The 25709-nt window shown below is 37.9% G+C and overlaps 1 protein-coding gene across 2 annotated transcripts in view; it reads right to left on the bottom strand.

Moving 5' to 3' along the window:
* Positions 1–226: 226 nt before the first annotated feature.
* Positions 227–25709, bottom strand: part of TRIM36 (tripartite motif containing 36) — a 41263-nt gene continuing 15780 nt past the window's right edge. For both annotated transcript variants that reach the window (XM_068965085.1, XM_068965087.1), the window contains exons 3-10: positions 20413–20738; positions 17782–17928; positions 13651–13746; positions 10105–10358; positions 9747–9871; positions 6058–6348; positions 2523–2820; positions 227–931 (exon numbers count right to left, since the gene is read on the bottom strand). In XM_068965085.1, the coding sequence (XP_068821186.1) occupies positions 580–931; positions 2523–2820; positions 6058–6348; positions 9747–9871; positions 10105–10358; positions 13651–13746; positions 17782–17928; positions 20413–20738 (1889 nt within the window). In that variant the 3' untranslated portion in view covers positions 227–579. The remainder of the gene's footprint in view (positions 932–2522; positions 2821–6057; positions 6349–9746; positions 9872–10104; positions 10359–13650; positions 13747–17781; positions 17929–20412; positions 20739–25709) is intronic.

The raw sequence follows: 25709 nt of genomic DNA, 5'->3' as shown, positions 1-25709 counted from the left end.
TCTCAGAAAAGAACAGACAGTAGTATTCATTTTCTAGGCAATATATTCTTAGATACATAATTTTCCATTTAAATATACTACTAGTTCTATGGCCTTTTTCATTTTATCCATCTATACCTTTGTTTTCCTATTAAAAACAAATGCACAACACCATGCTTAGTACTACTTCCTATCCATAAGCATTTAAAAATATCTTCTCTGAGGACATAAACATGATACAAAAATGAAAAGCCAAACCCAGAAGAAGAGTAATAAATACTTTTGGATCCCTTACCCCCAGCCCAAAACAAGGAATGTCTAAGTATCAGCAACACAAGCTGATACAAATAAATTAGATTTCCTATGCATAAAAAAGCAAGTCCAGTCACCCATCTCAGTGTTAACTAGGAAAGAACATCTCTCCCCAGCATTTGTGAAGGGCAGAAAGGCTGCTTAGGTTTTCTGTGTTTGAAGAAGAAACATACACAAAAAATAAGTGTGGTGACACAACACTCAGATGATATATAATTAGTTACGAAGGTAACACCGAGGCAGCATTCTGCTCACATTCTCCATCCTAAATCACACCAAATGCGTAGACTACATGTTCTCCTGGTATTCTAGGTACTTTGCTGAGATGGATTCTTCGAGCTGGACTCCTCCACTGCCCATCAAGGCAAACGCTGGATACATCATATGGGAGCAGTCCACCTGGCGCTCGTAGAGGCATTTCATGTGATCCATGTCATAGAAAGCCACTTTGCCTTTATCACAGTCGAGGAAAACTCCTATGCTTGTTGGCATGGGAAGGACTCTATTTTCAGGTTCGTTGGAAGTAGGTGACTTGGGAATAAAGACTTTCTTCATACCTACAGTAACCAACGTAAAGGGCTGCGAAGAATCAACACAGGCGTCCTCGCTGCCGCTGTCGTGCCCGCTGTCCTGCTCGTACCTAAAACACAGCACAGACAGAGCAGAATCCATCTGCATCCTCATCCAAAGGCCTGCAAGTCGTTTCAGAACATTTTCACCAGATAATATACACTGAGTTAAATTAAAATCAACTGTAACTGCTTTTACATCAAAACCGTTCTGTTAAACCATAATCAGTTAGAAACATAAGGACTACACAATGTCACAGAACTACACCACAGACTCAGACCCAAATTCTGTCATAAAGTATCATCCATTTTTACCTATATATATAAACAAACAGATGAGAAGTTAAAAATAATTAGTAATTTTGGCCTATCAAAAATAAAGCGGGAGGGGGATGAAATGGAAGAGACTTGACAAATATTGAATATTTATAGCATAAAATCATATATAAGAAAACAGTAACCAACACAGATCCCCTAATCCAAAGACTCTATCAGACTACGTAAAATAAATGGGCACTACAAAATAAAGCAGGAGAAAAAAGCATGTTTCATTCTCCTGCTAAGAACTGTTGTTTCCTGGTTGGGATTTTCTACATGGCTCTATGATGCAAGCACGTATCATGAATAGTTTTATTCTCCTTTGATTACAAAACAGTAACACCTTAAAGAAAATTTTGATACAACGTTCCTTCCATTTTTTTCCCTAAGCAGTGTGCTTCTCATATTAGTACATTTGTGAGCACAGTACATCAACCATTTCAATCAGGTCTTTTCACTTCTAGTATTTCTCATGTTATAAACTTTTTAACATTGTTAATAATTTACCAAGTAGACATGCCACTATGTTCACGTAACTATTTCCGTATTTCAATTTCCGCTGTTACTTCAATTTCTCATTTTAGGGCAACAAGTTTTTCCTGTCACTTAGACTGTTACTCTGGGATTTCTGCAGACGTAAGTGATCAGAAATTATCTGTCTGGACGAGTTCACACTACATCATGTAACAAAACTAAACTGTACAGAACATTAAATAGTCACTCTCAAGAAACTGAAATTCTTTGCCATGGGAACATGTTTTCCGTGACCAATTTTTTAAAGTACTTATAGGACAGTTTAAAGAATTGTATCCATTTAGCCCCAATTGTGAAATATGGCATTTAGAGGCAAAGGGAAAGGCAACCAACTCCAGTATTCTTGCCTGGAGAATCCCATGGAATAAGGAGGCTGGAGGGCTGCAGCCCATGGGGTTGCAAAGAGTCGGACACGACTGAGCGACTAAAATAAGTAAAAAACATTATTTATGCAATTTTATTTATAATTAAGACAACTGATATGAAAGCCTTTGAGTATTCTAGATTGTGAAAATATACCATAATCAAGAGCTGTACCCAAAAAAGACTTGTTTCCTCACAGCATTAGAATTTAACTGCTAAAGCTCATTAGTCATGGTGTGACACAAGATAACATGACATCTTTTCTTAGCCAGCCACATAAGCACAGCCAAAACATCTGAATCTAAGAAAGGCATACTCTAAATACTAAATACTCTAAATGCAGAAAGTAAATCCAAGTCCACTTTCAGGCTTGCCTTGCTAAACCAGGATATTTACATTTTACAGAATTAAAGAATTATCAAGATCTAGATCAATAAAAGAATCTACCTTGGACTAGCTGCGTCCCGGGGAGACCGGAGCCATTCTTGCAGTTTGTCACTGGAAGCGACGCCCGCTTTCACCAGGTACGAATACGGCTCCACACGGAAGGCCCAAAAGTGCTTCCCTTTAGTAATCCCAACATCTCCAATGATGTAGTCTAAGCTGGTGTAATAACCCACTTGGATCCGCTCTGCAGCAAGCAGGAGGTTAAATCCAGCTCTGCTCTCCACACGGTCTCTCTTCAAGTTCAGCAGGAGGTGTTCATTATTATAGCCGCATTTTTCATCAAAGAGGAAACTGAAAACTGCAAACAGAGCTTAAAATTAGCCTGCAAATTATTTATTAGCATTTCTACACTCTATGGTTAAATTTAACAGGTTTTCAAATAGAAATTACTAAAAAGAGATAGAAGGAAGAATATTATTCTACCCTACTCACAAATCAAAACCCCAACTTAGAAATGATTTCCAGTAATTCTCTATACCTGAAAATTTTCAGAAATTTCAAAGTGAAAGAAACATTTTCAGTGTAGGAGAAATTTATGTCTGTAGCTCCTTGGAACAGATACAGCAAACCTAAACACCGAAACACCTTATACTACTGAACCTGTTCTTCTTTTATCCTAAAATAAGGGGTTGTATATTTTCAAAAATATCTGCATGTTTTCTTAAAATTTATTCCAAATTTTATCTTTAAGTTAGCATAGTTGTGTCCGACTCTTTGCAATTCCATGGACTGCGGCCTTCCGCGCTCCTCTGTCCACGGGATTCTCCAGGCAAGAATACCGGAGTGGGTTGCCATTTCCTTCTTCAGGGGATCTTCCTGACCTGGGGATCAAACCCAGGTCTCCTGCCTTGCAGGCAGATTCTTTCTCAACCAAGCGACTAGGGAAGCCCAAATTTTATAAATATGGAAAATATTAGCAATTTTAATAAGGTCTTCTCCTTACCAATCAAGATGGCAGACACGAGAAACAGCGTTTTGCTTTAAAAAAAAAAACCACAGGCTTTGGGTTCAGAGACACTTGAGTTTGAATTCCTAGCTCAAACATTTAACTGGAGCTTAACCTAAACTTTAATTTCCTCAACTGCAGAATGGAGACAACACTACTCTCCTAAGCCTCTCAACTTAAACCCATTAAGCCTAACATTCATTGGCAGCTAGCCCAGAAAGTGGAAACATCCCAAATGCCCGTCAACAGATGAATGCACAAAGAAAATGTGGTGTCAACTTCAAATTGGCACTTGCCACCGGCACTTGCCATCCATCTCTGCAAGGATTAAATCATGTGCTGCTGCAGCTGCTGGTTTTCAACACCCCTGAAGCGAGTTCAGAGTGGAGAGCAGAAACGAGGCCCTCTGTGCGGGGGCAGGGGGGCAGGCGGGGAGGGTGGACTGTAGGACCCCTCTATTTTCAGGAGCCTAGTTTATGAGCCCAGTTCTTGTTATCGCCTCCTATCTAAAAAAGCACTAAAATCCTTCATGGTGACGACTGCTCCTTGTGACCAGCAGAAACCTTCTGAAGAAAAAAAAAAAAAAGTGCTTGATTGCAAGGACTCTCCCTTCACCAAAATCACACATGTATTGAACTTCCCCTCTGCCTCTTTGGAGCAGTTTCTCAGAGCTATCTGAGCGGCTGCTTTCCCAGACTGCAGTCCTCATTTTGCCCCCAGTAACACTCTCCCACTGGGGTTTTGTTTTTAAGTTGACAGTGGGCTATACATACAATGGAATACCATTCAACCTAAAAAAGTTAGGAAATTCTAATACATGTCGCAACATGGAGGAACCTTGAAAATAAGCCAGTCACAAAAGGATTGTGCAAATCCATTCACACACGAGGTACTTAGAATAGGCAGATTCATGGAGGCAGAGGCAGAATAGAGGTTGCCAGGCTCTGGAGGAAGGGTGGATGGAGGGGTTACTGTGTAATGGATGCAGTATTGATTTGGAAAAATGAAAAAGTTCCAGAGACTATAATGATGGGTGCACAGAATGTACTTAATGCCACTGATGCATCCAGTTAAAAATAGCTAAAATGACAAATTTTAACATTCAGTCATGTCTGACTCTTTGCGACCCCATGGACTGTAGTAGTCCGCCAGGCTCCTCTGTCCATGGGGATTCTCCAGGCAAGGAAACTGGAGTGGGTTGCCATGTTGCTAACAAGCTAAAACCATTTTCCATGAATGAGATCTGACCAGTCTTCCCGGTAATGCCTATTGTCCTGGGATGACAATTCACGCTTGCTTTCAATCTCAAATGTCTCCCAATTTGCAAAATAAATTTAGATGGTCACCCTATTCATATGGCTTCTCCCGGAGAAAAGGAAGACAGTCTTCAATGTTTCCCCTCCCCCAACCCCCTCCACTTCGCTGAAAACAGCAGCTACTTTCAGGCTTATTTTCCCTTCCACTTTCAGTCAGACTAGAAAACAAAGTGGAAACTGCATAAACCATAAAATGTTTACTTAATACTTGTAAATGCACCCTAAAACTCTCTTTTGGATATTATTAAAATTCAAGAAAAATAATTTTAGCCAACCTTATGCATTTGATTATTGTTGGTTTTTTTCCTTAATTAGCTACAATATACATGAAAAACAAAGAGTGAATAGCACACCTGGACAAAACGGCAAGGAAGGGCAGAGTGCACAAAATTTGGGTACATAAGCCACAAAAAATGGACAGGAGCTATGGCGTCTAAGAGCCAAGTGAAGGAACATCTAAGGGCAAAATGACTGCCCGTTCACCAGCATGAGCATAACTTTGCTTCTATACGTCCCTTATCCATGGAAACACTGTCAGCGGACATCAACTAACCTGTAAGTCATTCTCATTCTATAAAAATGTACAGGCCTTGTTTAAGTAGTACCGGTGGTTACCAAGTTGGAAACACTGTCAGCGAACATCAACTAACCTGTAAGTCATTCTCATTCTATGAAAATGTACAGGCCTTGTTTAAGTAGTACCGGTGGTTACCAAGTTGGAAAGGAGAGGCAGTGCTGGGTAGAAGGAGCTCTCCGTGTGGGGGAAGGGGAAGGAGGGCTATCCATGTGGCTTTAATACGTGCCTTCCATCCCCATGGGCTGGTAATCACTGGGTTAGAAAAGCCAGACAAGTCAGAATTAGGTTAACTAAAATTATACTTCATGTTATTACACCAATAAATGTCTAAAATATCTACCCAGATCCTATGCTAATAGAGATCTCTATAAACTGATCAAAAAAATAGAATTATACTATTTAAAATTTGTAAGGTAGCATTTACATTATTTTAATTCTAAATTAATAACCCTAAACATTCAAATGTCATGTTATTCTGTACCTGTCATCAGTTAGAAGTCGAATCCTATTCTCAGCTTGCATGGTGAAACTCAAGTATTCATTCTATTTCTAAATCCTAGCTGGATATAGAATCTACTTTTCTAGAATCTTTTACAAATGAGAGGTGGCTTTAATGCACAGACATATCAGCAGGTTTATTTTTTATCATGGTCTCTTCCAACTGTACGCTTTTCTTATCCCCAGTATTCACACTACCTGGAGCTGGAGGAGTATGAAGAATCAGTTCTCTGCTGCAAGGACTGCAGATGGAACCCTTGTAGGCTCTTACTCTGAAAGCATAGTTACAATTACTCTCAAGATCAGAAATAACTTTACTTGTGCCACAAACTTCTATCTCATTCCAAGACAACATTTCTTCATCTCGATTAATCTTGCGATATTCAAGGACATAGCTATCAGCTTTATCCTTTTCTGGATGGTGCCAATTTATCAAAGCATTGTTATAAACTTTGCTCTGTTCCTCACTGATCTCTGGCACATCTACACCTGAAAGAATTACAAAACAGAAAACAACATTAAACTATTATTTCAGAACTTTTCTTTTTTCCTCAGTAAAAATGATTTATTGACAAAAACTAAAGGATTTCTCTGTTGTCCAAGACCTTTCTATATTTAGAATAAGGTGTATAAGTAAAAGAATAATTCCTGCAAATGCAACATGGATGGACTCTGAGGACAGGCTCAATGAAGCGAGAAGGACACAGAAAGACCAATGCCGATGTCATGATTCCACTTATGTGAGGGATCTACAATAGCCAGATTCATGAAATCAAAGAGTGGGATGGTGGTTACCAGGGGCTGGGGGGCAGGGAGAAATGTGTACTTATTAATAGACAGGCATAAAGTTTCAGTTAAGCAAGATGAATAAGCTCTAGACATCTGCTGTACACCCTGTGACTATAGACAACAAAACCACATTCTATACCAAAAATTTAAGAGGGTGGATCTCAGGACAAGTTTTGTCACAATAAAATTTTCAAAGAAAAAAAGAGATTTTTAAAGGTGTATATTTATGTTTAAAACTGAAAGGGGAAAGAAGAATGAAAAATAAGACAATTTTAGTAAAACAATTTTAGCTTTCCATATTAATTCTAAAATGTCATAAATCAAAATTTTTAACCATATACCCTTCAGTGCCCATCTACTGAAATAACAACCCTGGACGTAAAATTTCTAATTTCTGTCCTCTTTTAAGTTATTTTAGTAAGTGTTTTAAAATCTAAGTTCGGTTAGTATAATAATAAATGTCAAAATATTATATAATTTCCTTTCATATTATCTTTCTCAGAATTGCAAAGCAATTTAAAATGACTTTTTCTTGGCATTAACAAGATACATATTTTTGTAAGAAAATCAGAAACTACATAACACACACACACACACACACACAAATTAAGTAACTCAAAGATTATCACTACAATAATTTTGTATAGCTCCTGCCAGTATTTTTCTCCCAGTGGTATTCCACTGTAGCAACACTTAACTATTTTCAGAAACATGTTTCTAATTTTTCACTAAAAATACAATGATCAAAATTTCACAGCTAAATATTTGTGTGTATTCATAATCTTTTCCATAAATTCCAAACAGCTTAACCGCTTTGGTCATATGGTAAAAATAAGCTGTAAGGGTTGTACGTGCACACGCGCACATAAACAGACACACATTTATACCAAATCACAGAGAAACACGCAGAGTGAAAAGCAGGCGTCTCCGTTATCCTCCAGCTGTGTGCAAGCAATGGAGAGCGTAAGTCTGTCTGTATGTCTCTGTGCAGCCAAGGGACCTAAGAAGTCAGCCAGACTACATTTTAAAGTTAAAAACAGCTATCGTGACCGGCATGCCGCAGCCAATACCTCTTTCTTTTTTTTTAAATCAGTTTACTAAAAAAATGGTCATGCAGGGAACAGCGAGGAGAACACCCAGCAGGCGGAAGACGGGTGACCACGTTACATCCTGACCCACAGGTTTTACTGGTTCTTCGTTATGCACTGGCATAGCCTGAGATTACCCAACCTCAATCTCCTCTTTCCAAAGACAATTTTGGGACCCCCACCCCCTGCCGACCCAGAGGAGGAAGGACCTTGTACTCCTAAGTAAACAAGCAATAACATACATATAAAAGCAGTTCAAGTATACATTTTGGAAAAAGAGAATAGATAAGAAAAGTATATAGTCAAAAGGAGATTCAGGCACTGACTGGAAGAGAAAGATGGTCATAGTAATAATCTTTCAGTATGTAACTTTTTAACAAGACGTATTTCCTTTGACTAAATACAAATCTACACATCTATATCTACACAATAATTAAGCTTATACTTTTCCAAGGGCTTCCCTTGTAGCTTAGCTGGTAAAGAATCCGCCTGCAATGCAAGAGACCCAGGTTCGGTTCCTGGGTCAGGAAGGTCCCCTGGAGAAGGGATACCCACTCCAGTATTCTTGGGCTTCCCTAGTGGCTCAGAAGGTAAAGAATCCGCCTGCAATGCGGGAGACCTGGGTTGGGAAGTCCCGTGGAGGAGGGCGTGGCAACCCACTCCAGTATTCTTGCCTGGAGAATCCCCATGGACAGAGGAGCCTGGCGGGCTACAGTCCATGGGGTTGCAACGAGTCGGACACAACTGAGCAACTAAGGACACACACAGATACTTTCCCAAAGATTGTAATTATTCACCATGAAGAGAAATCTGAAGGAGATGAACAAGGTGAGAAGAAAGAGGAACGGACTACCTCCCTACTGGTGAGCAGCGGAACACAAACCCAGGCAAACATCAGGGACTGAAATTCACCTGCCAAGGTTCTAGCCCCTAGTATTACTACCTCAGAATGTGTCTTTATTTGGAGAGAGGGCTTTTAAAGAAGTACCACAGTTAAAATCAGGTCATTAAGGTGGACCTAGTCCAACGTGACTGATGTGACTGGAGTCCTTATAAGATGAAATCTGGATGCAGATACGCAGAGAGGGAAGACCATGTGAAGACACAAGGAGAGGCGGCCAGCTGCTCTGCAAGGAGAGAGGCGTCAGGAGAGACCAACGCTGCCCAGCAGCTTCGTCCCAGCCTTCCAGGCTCCAGAGTCTGAGAAAACACATTTCTGGTGTTTAAACCACCCAATCAGTGGTGTTTCCTTTCAGCAGCCCTAACAAACTCATACAGCACTGTAAACGCTTAAACATCTTAGAGTCACCTTTAACCTGGAGATACCATTTCCAGGCTTCTGCCCTAGGGAAACTCGTACACAGGCACAGAGAAACACTGACAAAGATGTTTGATAGAGCTGTTTATAACAGATAAAAAACAGGAACAGACTGTCGCTCAGTAGGAAAGTTATTTATATGATGGAATATTAAAGCTAAAATACAGTTGTAAACGAGAACTTCATACATTAACAAATATCTATCCTAATTTCTCAAAAAAGCAATTTACCAAAAAAGACACATATAGCGAGATGCCATTCACACGTTTAAAAACATACAAACCAACAGAACCTAGCTTTTGGGCATAAAAACATGGTTATAAAAACATAAATGGCATACAACTTTAGGACAGGAAGGTCTGGGCAACTGAGCTGCTGCTTTATAAAGTCAAGCTGAAGAGAATCTGTGTGGATTCTGTTGTTGTTTAGTCGCTCAGTCAAGTCCAACTAGTTGCAACCCCCAGAACTGTAGCTCACCAGGCTCCTCTGTCCCTGGGATTTCCCAGGCAAGAATACTGCAGTAGGTTTGCCATTTCCTTCTCCAGGAGATCTTCCCGACCCAGAGATCAAACCTGCATCTCCTATACCGGCAGGCGGATTCTTTAGCGCTGAGCCACCAGGAAAGCCCATGTGTAGTCCACACAGTGTGAATTCCAACCAAAAAAGCGAAGGTATGCTGATTAAAAACTTACCACTTGAGAAAAAAGATAATTCTCCAAGAAGTTCTGTTTGTTTACATGTGTTAACAACATAGTCTTCAAAAGAAGTTTGAGCCGCAGGTCTAAAGCTCTTCAAAGACTCTGTAGCTTTCTGTATTCTATAGACAGATATAAAATGTTTCATATAAAAATGATTCTTTGAAAAGAAAAATTAAGACTAAATATCTGCAATGAGATTAACAAAAGAAAACTCCACTCAGCACTCGGTTTACGAGTGAAGCAAGAGGCACTGCACACAGCCCAGCATTCCGAAGCCATCAGAGCTACAGCAGGGACTCGGAGCAGAGTTTACTGACGCTGCTAGAGAGGCTGTCAGTTCAAATCAAAATACCTGAGGTGGAGCTGCTTTGCCGTCTGGACAAAGCAAGACTGATCCGTCTCCTTCAGCACCTCCTGAGCGTACCCCACGAGCCCGCTGTTCTCCAGCAGCCCCTGGTACTCTTCCATTTGAGTCTGAAATTTGTCTAATCTTAGTTTCTTAGAAGCATCAATTGCCTTCAAAACAGATGATTTTCTCTCTTCTAGGATTTCAAAGAGCTTTTCAAAATGTGTAATTGCATCTTCTTTAGCCCGCTCTCCGTTACACTATTGTAAAACAAGCAAAGCATTAGCTCATCTGCTAAATCCAAATGTCTCTTCATGTCAAAATTCAGCGTGACAAACCCAAATCCTGGATGGAAGAAGATTTTGTCTGACGCCTTGAAGCGTCAGAACAATAACCTGACATCAAATGCACTTAATTAGGGATAATCAGCAACTTTAAGACATAGTTTTTGATTTTATAATAATTGTATTTCCTTAAGCTTTCAATCTCCAAAGTCCAGCAATAAACAGTGTATTCAATGAAATAAAAAGCAATGTTCAATTTGTATATGAAGGAACTTAGGCAGAAATTATCTTATTTAACTGAGGACACAGGAAAAAAAATTCTGCAGTTATTTATTCGTTTCTAATTCAAGAAACTTTTTTCTTTCTACCATATTCCAATTTTTTAAAAAGGTAAACCACAGACATAAAACCGAAAAAAGTTACATTACTAAGAAACAAAATTGTAACTTTTCTCTTCAAATTAGTATTAGTGATATTTTGGGTTGCCCAACAAGTTCATTTGGATTTTTCTGTAACATCTTATGCAAAAATCCAAACGAACTTTTCAGACAACCCAGTAATAAATAAATTGTAATTTAATTAATACTGATTTAATTACATGTTATGCAAATCAACTTCTTTAGTCTTATTTTTCTGTTCTGAAAACTAGGAATAAGAGAGACCACGCAGGCTTTTCTGAAGATTGAGGAAGATTATTTATTAATACATAAATGCATAGCTCAATGTCACATATTTTCACTACATACACAGCTGTTCCACTACTTTGCCGTGAAATGATCCTCTCTATAGGATGCTATTGAACATTTTGGATGTCCACAACATCAGAGATTGACTTGACTTTGGAAATAAGACTAGCACTCATAATACACTCATAGCAGCAGCCAACAGTACAGAGTCTTCAAGAACATTCTTAAAAGCTGACAATATATGGCACAAGTGCTCCGTACATTTTTCAGTGGCTTCTGGCCAACATTTATAATGAAAGGAAATTTTTTCCAGATTTACTTCTCTTGTTTTCTAACCCCAACAGCCAATTTTTTTAAGGGGGGATGGGAGGAAAGAAAGAAGGTGATGACATTCTGGCAGTTTTTCAGTGACATATCACATTAAATTCAGAAATATCATTATACACAGGTAAAGAGGAGACTGTTTCCAGCAAAGTATAATTATAGATAAAAAGACAGTATGGCAATCTTCACTGAGAACGGAGACAAGTTTTCTAGTACAGAAGACTCTTCTTACTGATAAACCTACAAATACAGCTGAGGTCAAAGGTACAAAAAAACATTAAATAATTTCTCCGGGATCTCAAGGAGTCAGTCCCTACATGAATACTTAATGCCTGAATTCCTCAGTTTTCAAGCTCCTGAATGACAAACTCAAAAATAAGCACTGGATTTCCTTATCTCAGAAGTAAAGGCAGGACTTCCCTGGTGGTAAAGTAGATTAAGAGTCCGCCTGGCAATGCAGGGGACGCAGTTTGATCCCTGGTCTAGGAAGAGTCCGTATGCCGTGGGGGAACTAAGCTCGTGTGCCACAAGTACTGAAGCCTGCACGCCCCAGAGCCTGTGCTCGACAGCAAGAGGAGCCCCTGCGATGAGCGGCCCCTACACTTCGCCCAAGAGGAGCCCCCGCTCGCCGCAGCTCGACAAACTCTGCATAGCAATCAATACCCAGCACAGCCAAAAACACGTTTTAAAAAGTAAAGGCAGATGACTGAGAACACTATGAAAGACAAACTTAAAATGACAACAGACACAATCTCTTAAGACCTACTGTCTGGGTGATAATGTGCTCCGTGTTAGGGGATTACAGTAAACTGTGAAGAGTTTGTCAATCAGACACAAATATGAAAAACAAAACCTTACCTTTTAAATCACACATAAAACCAACTTACTTAGGATGGTGAAAGCAATCAGTAAAATATTAAAAACTAAAGCAATACTGGTAACGTGCTAATTCACCTAAGTTTTCAATAATTTAACCCACTTTTAGAAAGAATTTGTTTTAAGACATAAGTCTCAAGCTAGTCAGAATATTTTTATATTTAATTAAAACTTTTAGGGACTCCCCTGGTGGTCCAGTGGCTAAGACTCTGAGCTCTCAATGCTGAGGCCCTTGGTTTGATCCCTGGTGGGGGAACTAAATCCCACATGCCACAAAAGACCCTGTGCAGCCAAATAAATAAATAAAAAATAAACATTAAAAAAAAAAGACTTTTAAAGGGATCAAGAGTAAACGACCTTCAATTTATTTCAAATAAAGAAAAGAAACAGGGATCAAAGTCAGTGAAGAATATTTAGAATTTTAAAATAACCTAATTCTATCCTCTTTTGCTATATTTTTAAAATGCTATCAATCTTTCCAATTTTTTACTGAAATATAATATGCAAAGAGAAAAATGTACACAGAAGTGTAAGGATCACAGAGTCTTTGTGAACACACCCATGTGACCAGCATTGAGATTAAGTAATACTACCAGTATCCCAGATAACCTTTCCAGGCACTAACCCTCCACCTCTTCAACAGCTCCTATCCTGAACAACACAGCCTAGTTTTGCCTTTCTTAGCCTCACACAGCAAGTACTCCTTTGTGTCTGCCATCTTCCTTTCAATATTAGTGCAGGATTTATCTACATTGTTGCCCACAGTTGTAGATATTCATTCATCATTGCTATTTATATTCCACTATTGGTGGGCTTTTGAGTGCTTTCCATTTTGTGGCTATTACAAATAATACAGCTACAAACATCCTTTTCTTATTTTTTTTGCAGCTAAGAACATTCTAATACATGTCTTTTGGTGAACATATGATAGGTATATATTTAAGAATATCTGGGAAATTTAAATAAACCTAGTCCTATTAACATACAATACATCTTTCAAATGCAATTTGTTAGTTTTGTAAAAAAAAATAATAATTTTGAAAGCCATTATTTTCCTTATGTTGCTACTTTTGAGACATGTCTCAAAAAAAAAAAAAACAGGTCTCAAAAGTAGCAACATAAAGAAAATAATGTTTTCATCTGTGTTTCAGTATCATAATAATCACTACCTCTTATCAGCACTGATCACACAGCATTCCATTCCTTACCTTTGTTTTCCTAGTCCCAGAAAAACAGGGGTGAAAATCTAACACAACTCTACTCCCAGCTCATAAAATACCCTTAGGATTTTATGAATGAATAAATGAATATCTAGATAAATAAATGAAAAAATATGCAAACCTCACCTCTGAAATAGAAAAGAAAAGGAAAATATCACTTACCTCTGTTTCTTTCATCAATAAGTTTAGCTCAGAAATTTGACTCTTCACCTGGCTCTCCTTGCCAATAAGGTAATCAATATCCTTTGAAAGCTTCTCCTGTTAGAACATATTAGAAACACAAATAAGTAGACAGAGAAGTGTAACAAAGGGCTTGCAGAATTTTCTTAACACAGCATCCTCCTCTCTCAGCTACAGTGATTACTGTTGTTAACTGGCTTTAAGCACACAGGCCCAAAGATACATGAGCAATTAGAGGTAGGCTACCTAAAAACACACAAACAAAAAGACCAAGGTAGTTCACTCAAGAATTCCGAGTATACAGACTACATTTTTGTTGTCTCCCATCATTACTCCCAGAATGATTCCTCACAAAGCTTCAAAGTAAACAGGAGAGCAGCAATCCAAACAGTGCTTTCTTCCATTAGATTTCACAACACACTCATAAACACTGGCACACCACACACACACCAAGAAAAGCAACAGAGACCCTTTCAAAGTAACCTTCATGGTCCATCCCAGCCTAGATAGTCATTAAACAGTCACACGATATACGATGATGAAAATACAGATGTCTAAATGACAGGTAACTTTCAGAGCTTACTGAATAACTTGTTTATAAAGCAGTCACCTTGGCACCGGCATAGTTTACCATAGAGACAGTCACAGGTTTTGGGGAGATCACTAGCACAGCCCACAAAACACAGTATGCCTAAAATACATTTTAAAACAAACAATCATACCCTGAAGCATGATGGGCTAAAAAATCGCGACAGACAACGTATTCTGAGTCTAAGCAAGACTAGGAAAATCCAGGAAACACCTCGCAAGCTGCAGCCCGGACAGAAGATCTGGGCATTCCTGGTCACAACTGGTGACCAAGGGTTGAGAAGGGTGATTAAGAAGCAGGGCAGAGAATCAAAGCTTCAGAAATGAGTCTCCTTCCTGTATCATCTTTTTTTTTTTTTTTCACTTAGACCATGTTACAAAGTCTAACACAGAAATCAAAGTAACAGGTCTCTCTGGCAGGACCCACCTTTACAACTCTCTGGGACGCCCAGGATCAGGCCCAGGGAGTTCCCCTCATGACTCAATAGCGGGACAGAGGAAAGGCCTGTTAGGTGGAGGAACAAGACTTCTGAGGAAGCAGGGCAGGATGGGACCAAGAAGGAAACTGCAGGTGTTAAGGATCAGAAGAGACATTAAAATCTCGTGTCTTAATACAGCATTTCCCAGACGAGGAAACCAAAGCTGAACACAAACCTGACACCGTAAGAAGCTGAACTAGAAACTTCCTCATGCACACTAACCGTGCTGCCACAGGCAGAGGCACTGCCTCCGCACCGAGCCGTGAGGAAGGCCACAGCTCCTCCAGGACCCCACCCCTGTCTGGCCCACGTTAGGACCAAACCCCCTGGGTGTGAGTGCTGGCACTCTTTTTAGCTACAGCAGCAAAGAAAGGAATTTGGACAATTAAACTGAACTGGACTTAGTTCTAAGTCAACAGATGGTGTTAGCAGGGCTAAACAGGCTAGAGGAGAGAGGACAGAATTCAGAAACACGGTCCGCGGTCTGAGTGGATCCAGTGAGCTGTGACGCTGAGAGCAAGTCCACAGCCCACAGCAGCCTTTACCTGAGACAGCTCCAGTCCTCCGAGTCCCCTTAAACCTGGGCAGTCTATGCTAAGACGAGATCTGTTGTAACCAAGAATCAGTGGCCCATTTATTCATAAGCCTCCAAAAAGTATATGCAGCAGACACTGATCCTAGACACTCTACCCGGGAGGCTCATCTCATCTGGGGAGCAGGTTTAAACCCCTTAGTTCTACTAAGACCCCAGCTCTCCAGGAACTGATGAGAGGGTAAATTCTCAAGGACCCCAAAGCTGCTCAAAGCTAGCTTGGTTCTCAAATGCTGGTGAGTACCAATCTCCTGAGAACCCATGAGAACACAGACGCCCAAGCTCCTTGAAGGAGGTCAGCACTGGCCTCTGTAACTTTACCAAGTGTCCCAGGAGACTCTAAGGCCCACCAGAGTGTGTAACTGCCCCCTGCAACACTCCAGCGAGCAAAACTGAAATGATATCATAAACCTGTCACCTAGATCATGAAGCCCTCTGACGTAAAACCTAAAACCAAGTAAGAAGGACGATCTTCGGAGATCTTGCTATTTTTAGCCAACTTAAATCATTTTATCCTTACTAAAAAGTGAATAAACTAAAAACTCCATAGAGAGTCTATTTTTTCTAAAGTCTGAAACATAAATGAGAGAAATTAACAACAGAATGCAAAGGTTAACTCAGGTGTATATTATTGCCAAAGATTAATTTCAGGTAACAGAAAAAAAACTTTTTTGGACAACTTGTGTAATATTCAACCAGTAAGAAACAAAACAAAGCCAAAGTTAAAATGAGCAAACAGTGGTACTGCCACTGTGAGGCACAAGAGAGAAACTAAGACAGGGTTTACTCCCTCACCTGAAACAACTAACAGAACAAACGGAACAGCTCTCAAGACACTGGACGTCAAGAAACAAAAAGCAGTGACCTTGAGGGATGGGAAACAAGATGAGCCTATGGTGAAAGTGTTACTCACTCAGTCGAGTCCAAGACTTTGCAACCCCATGGACTGGAGCCCACCAGGCTCCTCTGTCCATAGGATTCTGCAGGCAAGAATACTGGAGTGGGTTGCCATTTCCTTCTCCAGGGGATCCTTCCTGACCCAGGGATGGAACCTGGGTCTCCTGCATTGCAAGAGGATTCTTTACCATCAGAGCCAGAATGGAATATGGTGGCCCCGGCTTATTGTCTGGAGAAGACTTCCCAGACCTGATGCAGACATGCAGAGAATTCAAACTAGGCTCACGATCTCCTGTGAGAAGAGGAGATGGAGCTGAGAGTCTGGGAAAGCCAGAGGTTATAGACTGTAACACCTAAGGACAGACAGCCACAAAAAAAAGAACTCCAGAGATTTACCAAGGGCCTCTCTTCTTTATTCACAAGAGCTTTGGTCAATTCATGTGTGTAAGGAAATTGCCACAGGCTGGGGAAAATATCGCCCAGAAGAACTGAAACAATTTCAGAGCTCATACAAGTTGAGAACAGCGCCTATTCCCCATCAGCAAGACTTAAAAAAAAAAACATTAAAACCCTCAAAATTCACAGGGTATTGGGAAGAGTAAACAAACAACTTTACTTTAATAGTCAGATAAAATTAGTCCCAGACCAAAGCGCTGTTCTGTCCTGCCTAACAAAGCTTAACACTAAGACCCAAAAGGAGCAAACTGTTCCCAAGTAAATGAATCATACACTAGAAGAAAACCCTCAAAGAACTGTAGGAATACAAAAATAACCAGCGCTCAACAAGGTAAGCTTTGCAACACCTGGCAGCCAATCAGAAGTTGCCAGGCGTGCAAGGCAGGAGGGGAATCCAACTCAAAATGATGAGGAAAATCAGTCACAATTGACCTACAAATGACACAGGCTGACAGAATTAGGTAAACAAAGGTGGACAATAAACAAAACCTGTAACCCACATGTTCAAGAGGCCAGGCTGAGCGTGGCAGATCCATTAAACACAAAACACGAAACTGTAGGTAGATATGCAAACTAGATACAGGCCAAAACACACATTTAAATGGGTGGTGGATTTATAAATGAATGAATTCCTTTTGAAAAAGGAAAAAGGAATGAAACAAAAAAACCCAAATTTAAAAGTATTAAGAGGGCCATGTATAATGTTAACAGACAGCAAGTAACTCAGGTTTAGCTAGTACCCACAGACTAGACAAGAAAGTTTATACTTATTCTACTGGCAAGCAACAAGAATCAAGCATTTTTTAAAAGCTGCTAACCACACTCAAGGTCATGGCGCTAGGCTCACAGAGGGATGGATCATAATGAAGAGTCCTTTGTCCCTCTCAGCACTCAGACTTTAGAACTAGCACATACAAGGACAAAGAGCTGCCTGGTCACATATACTAACAACCTAACATTAGCAGATCATTAAGTAATGCTTCAGACTGTTAACTCATTTCAGTAAAACAGATCACACAGTCTGCCATGATTTTATACAGAAAAAAAGTCAGAGGTCTAAAGTTGTAAAGAATCAAAATTTAGTTCTAAAATAAGCTCTACCTTTAAGGTTTTGTAGGCACTGCTCATGGTGGTTACGCGGTGATTGGAATGATTCCCACCCAACTTACAGAGATGACAGACTGGCCTCCTGCACAATTCACAGTACATGTTTATCCTCTCTGTTTCATGCTCTGGGCACATCAAAATCTATTGAAATAAAGGATAAAAGTGGGATTAAGGGTCCTCATAGCTTACGTGACACTCAAAAGACGTCAGGTAATTGGATAAAGTACCAAAACACAAGGATTTGCATGATAAAATCACTAACTAAAGCCATTTAAAGTAGTAAAAGTGTAAAAAGAAATAAAAGCATTTGGTCCATTGTATGACAATTGTCTACATTAGAATTATTGTTTTTTAATTTAAGGGTTCAAATGCTCAATTAATTGTGTAAATGTTATTTCCCCTAAACTTAGTGCTAAGAAGTTGAAAATTCCTTTCCTATCAGACTTAAGTAAAATGCCTAAACAAAGCTAGAAAGGTCCTCTGACCACAATGACTAGGCAATTATTCATGATTATGATCAATGTTTATAAAGTATTAAAACAAACAACTATGAGAACCTATTACTTCATTATCCTCACAAGATATCTGTTACTAAGGAACTTGGAACACTCATGTTTGCTTTTACATATTGGTTACCCACACACTGAACAAATTTAGAACTGTGCTTTCCTGATTTTAGTTTCTACCTTTTTATTTATTCCATAAACTATCATCATAGTTAAACTGAATTTTATATAATATAGCTGTTTTCATTTGGAAGAAAAGGATTGTTTTAATCAAAAAGCTGTTCATTATTTCAAAAGATAATATTTTAAGCAGCTACAACTGGTCTGATAGCTTAGAAATATTTTTTTTTAATTCTAATACAAAAAGTCCTAATACTAATCTGTAGCTATAATGGAAAAGATTTCAAATTTTTAGGCATATCCAGGTTCCTACATTCTCAAAGCCATTACAATAGAATATAAAGCTTGGCTTCATGCAAAGAATGCAAGAACTCAAAATTACAAGTAAATATTCTATAGGATAAGAGACACCTTTTTAGAATTTTACTACACTGAATAAAACTTGGAGGGAAAAAACTTCTCGATATAACTTATGCATATTTCATTCTCTTATCAATCTTACATTTGTAAATAGAACAAGACTGTAATTTATACTCAAAAATGGTCAACTTTATGAAATTAACTCCCAAAAACATACTTAATAATTGTAGGTTCCTTCATGATAGAATAGTACTAATCAATTTAATTAATATTTTAAAAGACACATCAAACAGTAGGTTGAGCATTTAAGCTGAGCTAAGGAATATAATAGCGAATTTTAAAGTATTTAATAAGTCTATTGCTACACTGGCATAATTTGAGAAAGAAGTCATTTCCAGAAGCACAAACACAGACTGCTCTTGTTTTAATCCACCAGTCCTACCCCATTTAATATGAAATGAGCAAGTATTCAGATCACAGTTTCAAGATAACTTTGAAGATTGCTTCTTTTTTCCATTTTTCTATGGAAATGTCTTATGCGCAGTGTCTTACGTTTAAGAACATAAATAGAATTCATACCCACACAAGTTACTAGGTTTAGGCAAATGAGAACATCAATCAAAAGAATCAATTACATGTTTTAAATCTATATAAATCAGAAAGCAGTATTAAGTAAAGATATCAAAAACACATTCTGCTTTTGAATCACATAGTAGGGCAAACCACAATGCATAGAATCCTTTTTCAAAAAAAAAGAGTAATATTTATTTATTTATTTATTTACCTGGAAGAATAATAAAATACATCACAATGTATCCTTATCTAGCTTCAACAAATATCCATTCAGAGACAACTGTTTCAGCTATAACTTCATTCATGAAGTTCCTTTGTACATTATTACAGAAACTACCCAAATATTTAAAAAGGCAAATTCCACTTCCGATACTATGTAACCATTATGTCATAAGCTTCTATTAGGCTGTAATTACTCTTATTTATTCATGGTACAATTTAGGTAACTAAAAATGTCAGAATGTTGCCCAACCACACCTTTTAGACAACGACAGGCTTGTCATATTAAAGGACAAAAGCTTTTTAACTTTAACTATCTCAGTCTTGAGAGTATAGAGTATATCTGACATAACTATTCCTCTATTTCTCAGTAATCATTACAAATATTCAGGTATTCTACATCACTGTGTTTTAATAGAGTGAACAATACTACTGCCTTCTAAGCTCTGGGGATGTTTAGCAACACACTAATTCTTGCCTGGAAAATCCCATGGATGGAGAAGCCTGGTAGGCTGCAGTCCATGGAGTCACTAAGAGTTGGACATGACTGAGCAACTTCACTTTCACTTTTCACTTTTATGCATTGGAGAAGGAAATGGCAACCCACTCCAGTGTTCTTGCTTGGAGAATCCCACAGACAATGGAGCCTTGGTGGGCTGCCATTTATGGGGTCACACAGAGTCGGACACGACTGAAGCGACTTAGCAGCAGCAGCAGCAATCCAACTTATAAGGCCTTAATTTCTCCTCTCAGCTTTTAAAATTAGTTTCTGTCAGGTTCTAGACTTGGTATAATTTATCTCACCATATTAAGTTTAATACACTAACTTCATAGCAACTTCACTTACCTTGGGTCTGAAGTTCGTAGTTGGACCCACATACTCATGCTGCGCTTTTATAGTGCCCCAAGGATGGTAAATTTTGAAGCATTCATTGCAGTAGCTTGCACTGCAGTCCATGCAACTTTTTGTGGATTCTTGAGGTGGTGGCTTACAAAGGTCACACATAATGGCTGTGGCTGCCCTGGCTGCCTGCCGATATCTTTCAACAATAGTTTCCAAAGTGAAATTTCGAAACAGACCATTGATTCCCCGCTCTCCAAGATCCACATCATGCTCACAGCCAGGACAAGGAAAAGTGGTTGTCCTAGGGGTCAGTGAATTGCGCTTCCAGCCTGTGTAATTAATAAGTTCTTGTTTAGTTACATAGGTAGGAAAATGAATAGAATAGAATGAAAAAAAAAGGAGTCATGTTTTGCAAAGATATGTATCTACATATATATTCCAAAAACATAATACTCAAAGCGGCTGCATATGAATCAGTTCGTATACTGAAAATCCTTTTTTTTCAATGGTTTGTCCTTGGTATACAAAAGATAAGCCCAAGCTACTAAACTATCAAATCAAAGATGAAAGAAATTATTCTATAGTAAATCCCATATTAAATCAGGTATGTGGACAAAGCATACAATACTACACAGGGTCAAGACCTTTTGAAAGTACACAATTATATAAAAATGGTTATTTTTATACATCATACCCAAAGGAATGTGACTTGCATTTAAATGAAAATATCCTTAGCTGATTGATAGGAACTGAGTTTACACATAAAAGGGCAGGAGCCCTTCACCCAGGCAGGGTCCATGGACTGACTCCAGTTTAGTAAACTATTTGAAATTGCATGCAAAATTTTGTATCTACGTATCCATACATAGTTTCTGGTTAAACAATCCATAGCACAAAAAAATAAAAAGAAATTTAAAAATTTTTAAAAACAATCAAATCCATAGCTCAGATTCTCAGAAAAATACGTGACAACAAAATTGTTAAGAAGCACCACAATAGAGGGTATCCCACTGTAGTATTGCTTTATCTAGAAAATTCAGTAGGCAAAAGCATTTGTTAATTCAGTGCAATCTATAAAAGAGTGAAAAGCTTATTCATAAACCTAGAATCTAGTGACTTTAAGAGGAACCAACCATTTAATATCTTCTTATGACCTGAAAAAAAGAATCATTAAGATTGTTTAATTCAGTAATCCAAAAGATACACCAAAAATACTACAAGTAACTTTACAACACACTGAATGACCTTAAACATCACACCTTTCCTCAGTAGTGTCCTGATTTTACCAAATCAAGAAACCAAGGCATGACAGTCCTTACCCACAGGTTCGCAGGAGTCTGGGGTGGTCTGTTTAACTCAGGGGCATGCCTATCCCTGCTTCCTCCTCTCCTGTATAAGTCTAGTCCAAGCAGGTAGTCTTGGTTGCCCACAAAATAACTCCCTAAGTATAAACACAAACTGTTTTGGCTATAGCCTTCTTTCATACTACTATCCAATACCAAAAGTGAGTGGTTAAATTTAGTAAATCACATTTAGAAAATGTCTTTAAACAGCTGTATTAATATTAATATTGCCTAGGCAACATTACTATCATCACTGAAGACTGTCTTAAAAGATGTCTGACATATCACTACATAAATCACTACAGGTAAAATTTAGTGATCAGTCCACGATATGAGACATTTGAAGTGACTTTACAACATGCAATACAGCATTAGGCCCCCAAAGCTACTTATGCAACAAGCATGCAGCTGCATTATTTTAAATTTTAAATATCTTCAAAAAATTTAAAGACATTTTTAAACTTTTACATTTAAAAATATACCCAAGAAAGCAGTCACATAAAAATGTGAAAATCCTATGTAAAATATATTCTTGTAATAATTCTAAACACATGCAATATAGTATGAGATATTTCACACCACAGCAGGCACATAATAAAATAAGCAGCAGAACTATCTTTAAAACACATGCCAATGAAAATTTCATTTAGTGAAAAAACAAGCCAAATAATTCTGGAAGTGATACAGTGCAGTGGTCAAGTTTAAACAAATGGAAATTCATATTTAGTTACATGCTTCAACACATGAACTAGGTGATAAAAATTAAAATGGATAACTAATCTTAACAGTCAACATTTTTAAAAAATGAATTATTGGTTTCATGAATTGAAGGTTGTGCTCAATTAAGAAATGGGGAAAAAACAAAAGTAAATTATGCCAATAAAATCATGCTTTAACATGTACACTGGTGACACCCAGATTTTGACCCTCATGTTCAGAAATTTCAAAAACAAGTTTTATTCCTTTTCTGTAAACCTCTTTTAATTTGTTTTTAAAATAAAAAACAAGGTGTAAGGCATCACACTGAACTTCTTAAACCAGACAAACCATTAAATCAATCTATCTTGGCTATTTTTCAAAACAGATTTTAAAAGCTCTCAAAATTTTTTCATGAATACTAAAGAACTTTTGTCTGTCTTATCTTCTACCATCATTTTCATAAAAATAAACAATAAAATATACTTCAGGGCAATAAAGAAAACAAGACAAATCTAAAGATATTCTGAGAAGTAAGCCAGATGGAAAAAAAAATCAAGTCAGTAGAACGAAGAATGAAACATAACAGAATCAATATTTCTCTATAACTCTGCTAATATAGTAACTATTAGCCAAGTGCGGCTATTTAAATTCTTAGAATTTAATATAAAAAGTCAATTCCTTGGTAGTACCCCCATTTAAAACTGTCAAAAGCCATTTTTGGTTACCATCTTGTATGGCACAGGGACAAGCGTTTCTATGATCATACAAAGGTCTATGGACAGTACTTAGCCAAACGCATGGTATAATAGCGGGTAAGTAATGACATCTTAGAAAGGTAAAGCAGCAAAATAGGCCAAGCGAGACAATTTTCCAAGTCAAACTCCATTCATGGGGTTAATGATATTTGCTAATTATCTGAACACGGTCATTTCACAGAATCAGCACTTTCCCCCTATACCTTTAACTTCAAAGACAGATTAAACCAGTTAAGCATAAAGCATGACACAATTGTAAAAATGAAGACTCCAAAATTATTTCAAACTGGTTTATAGCAAATCCTCCCTCAAAAGTCATCTTTCCATCACATTTTCCCATTTAAATGATAAGAAATAGTAATAGAGTATTTCAAAACAAGAATTCATCACAAACCCCAGACCTATTCAACTGCATCATCTTCTGCCATATTCTGGCTGCAAACAACTTCCCCACAGTTGCTACCTGGCCACGTAGTAGACGGTATCTCCTCAGCTGACATCACGCTGGTTCCCTGGCATTGTGCAACGGCTGCCGCCTATGCACCACCTTAATGCAGCCACATTCATGCAGCCACATTCTGACCATCTGATGCCTATGAGTTACATTATCCCTTTGAGTATTAGATTTTCAAACTGCAAAAACTTTTTCTCAACTACCTTCTGAACCAAAAGTGGGTAATAAGCAATTATTTTTTTAAGCAAACTGTTCCTACCACTCCTCCTAATTATTAAGTTTCAACACTTCATATTCTCAGGGGCTCACTAAAGCCTATAAGAGAATGGATTAAGTGTGGCTTCTAGAAGTGGCTTAAGATTTTTAAATTGAGGCACGTAGAAGAAGGTGAGGAAAACAGAAAAGGGTAATATTTCAGATGTTTATTTTCTCCACCAAAATTTAAGGTATCACCAGCATTTTCCCTCAAAAAAAAAGTAGCCAATTTTACTTTAAAGGTCAACTGGAATAAAGAAAGAAATTATTTTAATATGATGAGTTGGCCCACCTTTCACACAAAAGCAATGTACATTATTTATTCACAAATGAGAAAGACCCAAATGTTAAAACTCAGATCCCAAATAATCTAAAATATTAACAAAAAATACACCATATGCATAAACAAGCAAAGATTTATGGTATTAACACCAAAATTATCAATAAAGTGAAACAAAGTGAAGTCGCTCAGTCATGTCTGACTCCTTGCGACCCCATGGACGTAGTCTACCAGGCTCTTCTGTCCTTGGGATTTTCCAGGCAAGCATACTAGAGTGGGTTGCCATTTCCTTCTCCAGGGGATCTTCCCAACCCAGGGATCAAACCCAGGTCTCCCACATTGTAGGCAGATGCTTTACCATCTGAGCCACCAAGGAAATTATCAATACATTTAAGCAAATTAAGGTACTGACTTATTTAACCTCCCCAAGGGAGCAATATGGCTGTTAATTTAAGCTTTGCTCCATTAAGTAAATGTAAAGCATTTTTAAGGTAACATTTAAAAAAACAGTAACAAGGGGATGTCTTTTTCTTTAAAAATATCCCATCATGGATACATACACATGTGTGTGCATATACGACAAAATGCAAGCACTAATAATCAGAACTCCCTTTAAAAACATCAGAACTTGCTTGAAAATTTAGTCCTGTTGACCTTTAAGCCATGTCAGCCCAATTTGTTCACTTTCTACATGATTTTGAAGACTTGACCACTGATGATGACTTTTTTTAAATTAATCTCTATAAAGTTATTTAATTTAAATCCAACACTATACTGCCTGCGGCCACACAAGCAATAAAGCATTTTCTACCTCTCCACCCCAAAGATCTCCGTTGTGATGCTGTGAACAATGAACAGAAAGCTGGATTTAGAATTTAATTTCAAAGAGAAGATTCACAACATGTTAACAAAAGATAAAGCAGTAACTGTGTCCTACACATAACACAATTATGGAATTGACAGTAAAAAATGTGTTCCTCCTGGTACACATGGTATTTATACAAAGCCACCAATGTAAAGCATTCATCAAGGTTATTTTATCACAGTTAAGAATTCAACACTGTTGGTGCAGCAATTAAGGGCCTATACCTCGTCCTGTGGATCTGTGTTTTTAAACAATCACACATTTGTGTTTTCAAACAATTACTCATGATAACTGTTGAAAATACAAAGTCAAAGTAAAGTATCTTTGCTTGTTTTAAGTGACCAAAATTAGCACAGTAAATAAATATTACTAACACTGATTGTATCGTAATGACAACAGACAAATGGGACATGACAACAAAATGGGAGAAAAATCTTGTGTGTGTATATATATATATACACACACACATATATGATCCAAAACGAACAGTTATACAGCTCTTTTAGATTTTACAACTTAATATGCTAATGTTATATACACAAATCTTGCTCTCCTTTCAAGGCATCCTTTTATTTTAAAATGTGTCAAATGAAACATTTGAAAGAAATACATGTGAAAGTGTAAGCCACACATCATTTTACATTTTCCA

This window comes from Capricornis sumatraensis, chromosome 2, assembly GCF_032405125.1.
Source record: "Capricornis sumatraensis isolate serow.1 chromosome 2, serow.2, whole genome shotgun sequence".
Lineage (NCBI taxonomy): Eukaryota > Metazoa > Chordata > Mammalia > Artiodactyla > Bovidae > Capricornis > Capricornis sumatraensis.
The sequence above is the reverse complement of the archived record's forward strand: the minus strand, read 5'-3'. Positions and strand labels throughout refer to the sequence as shown.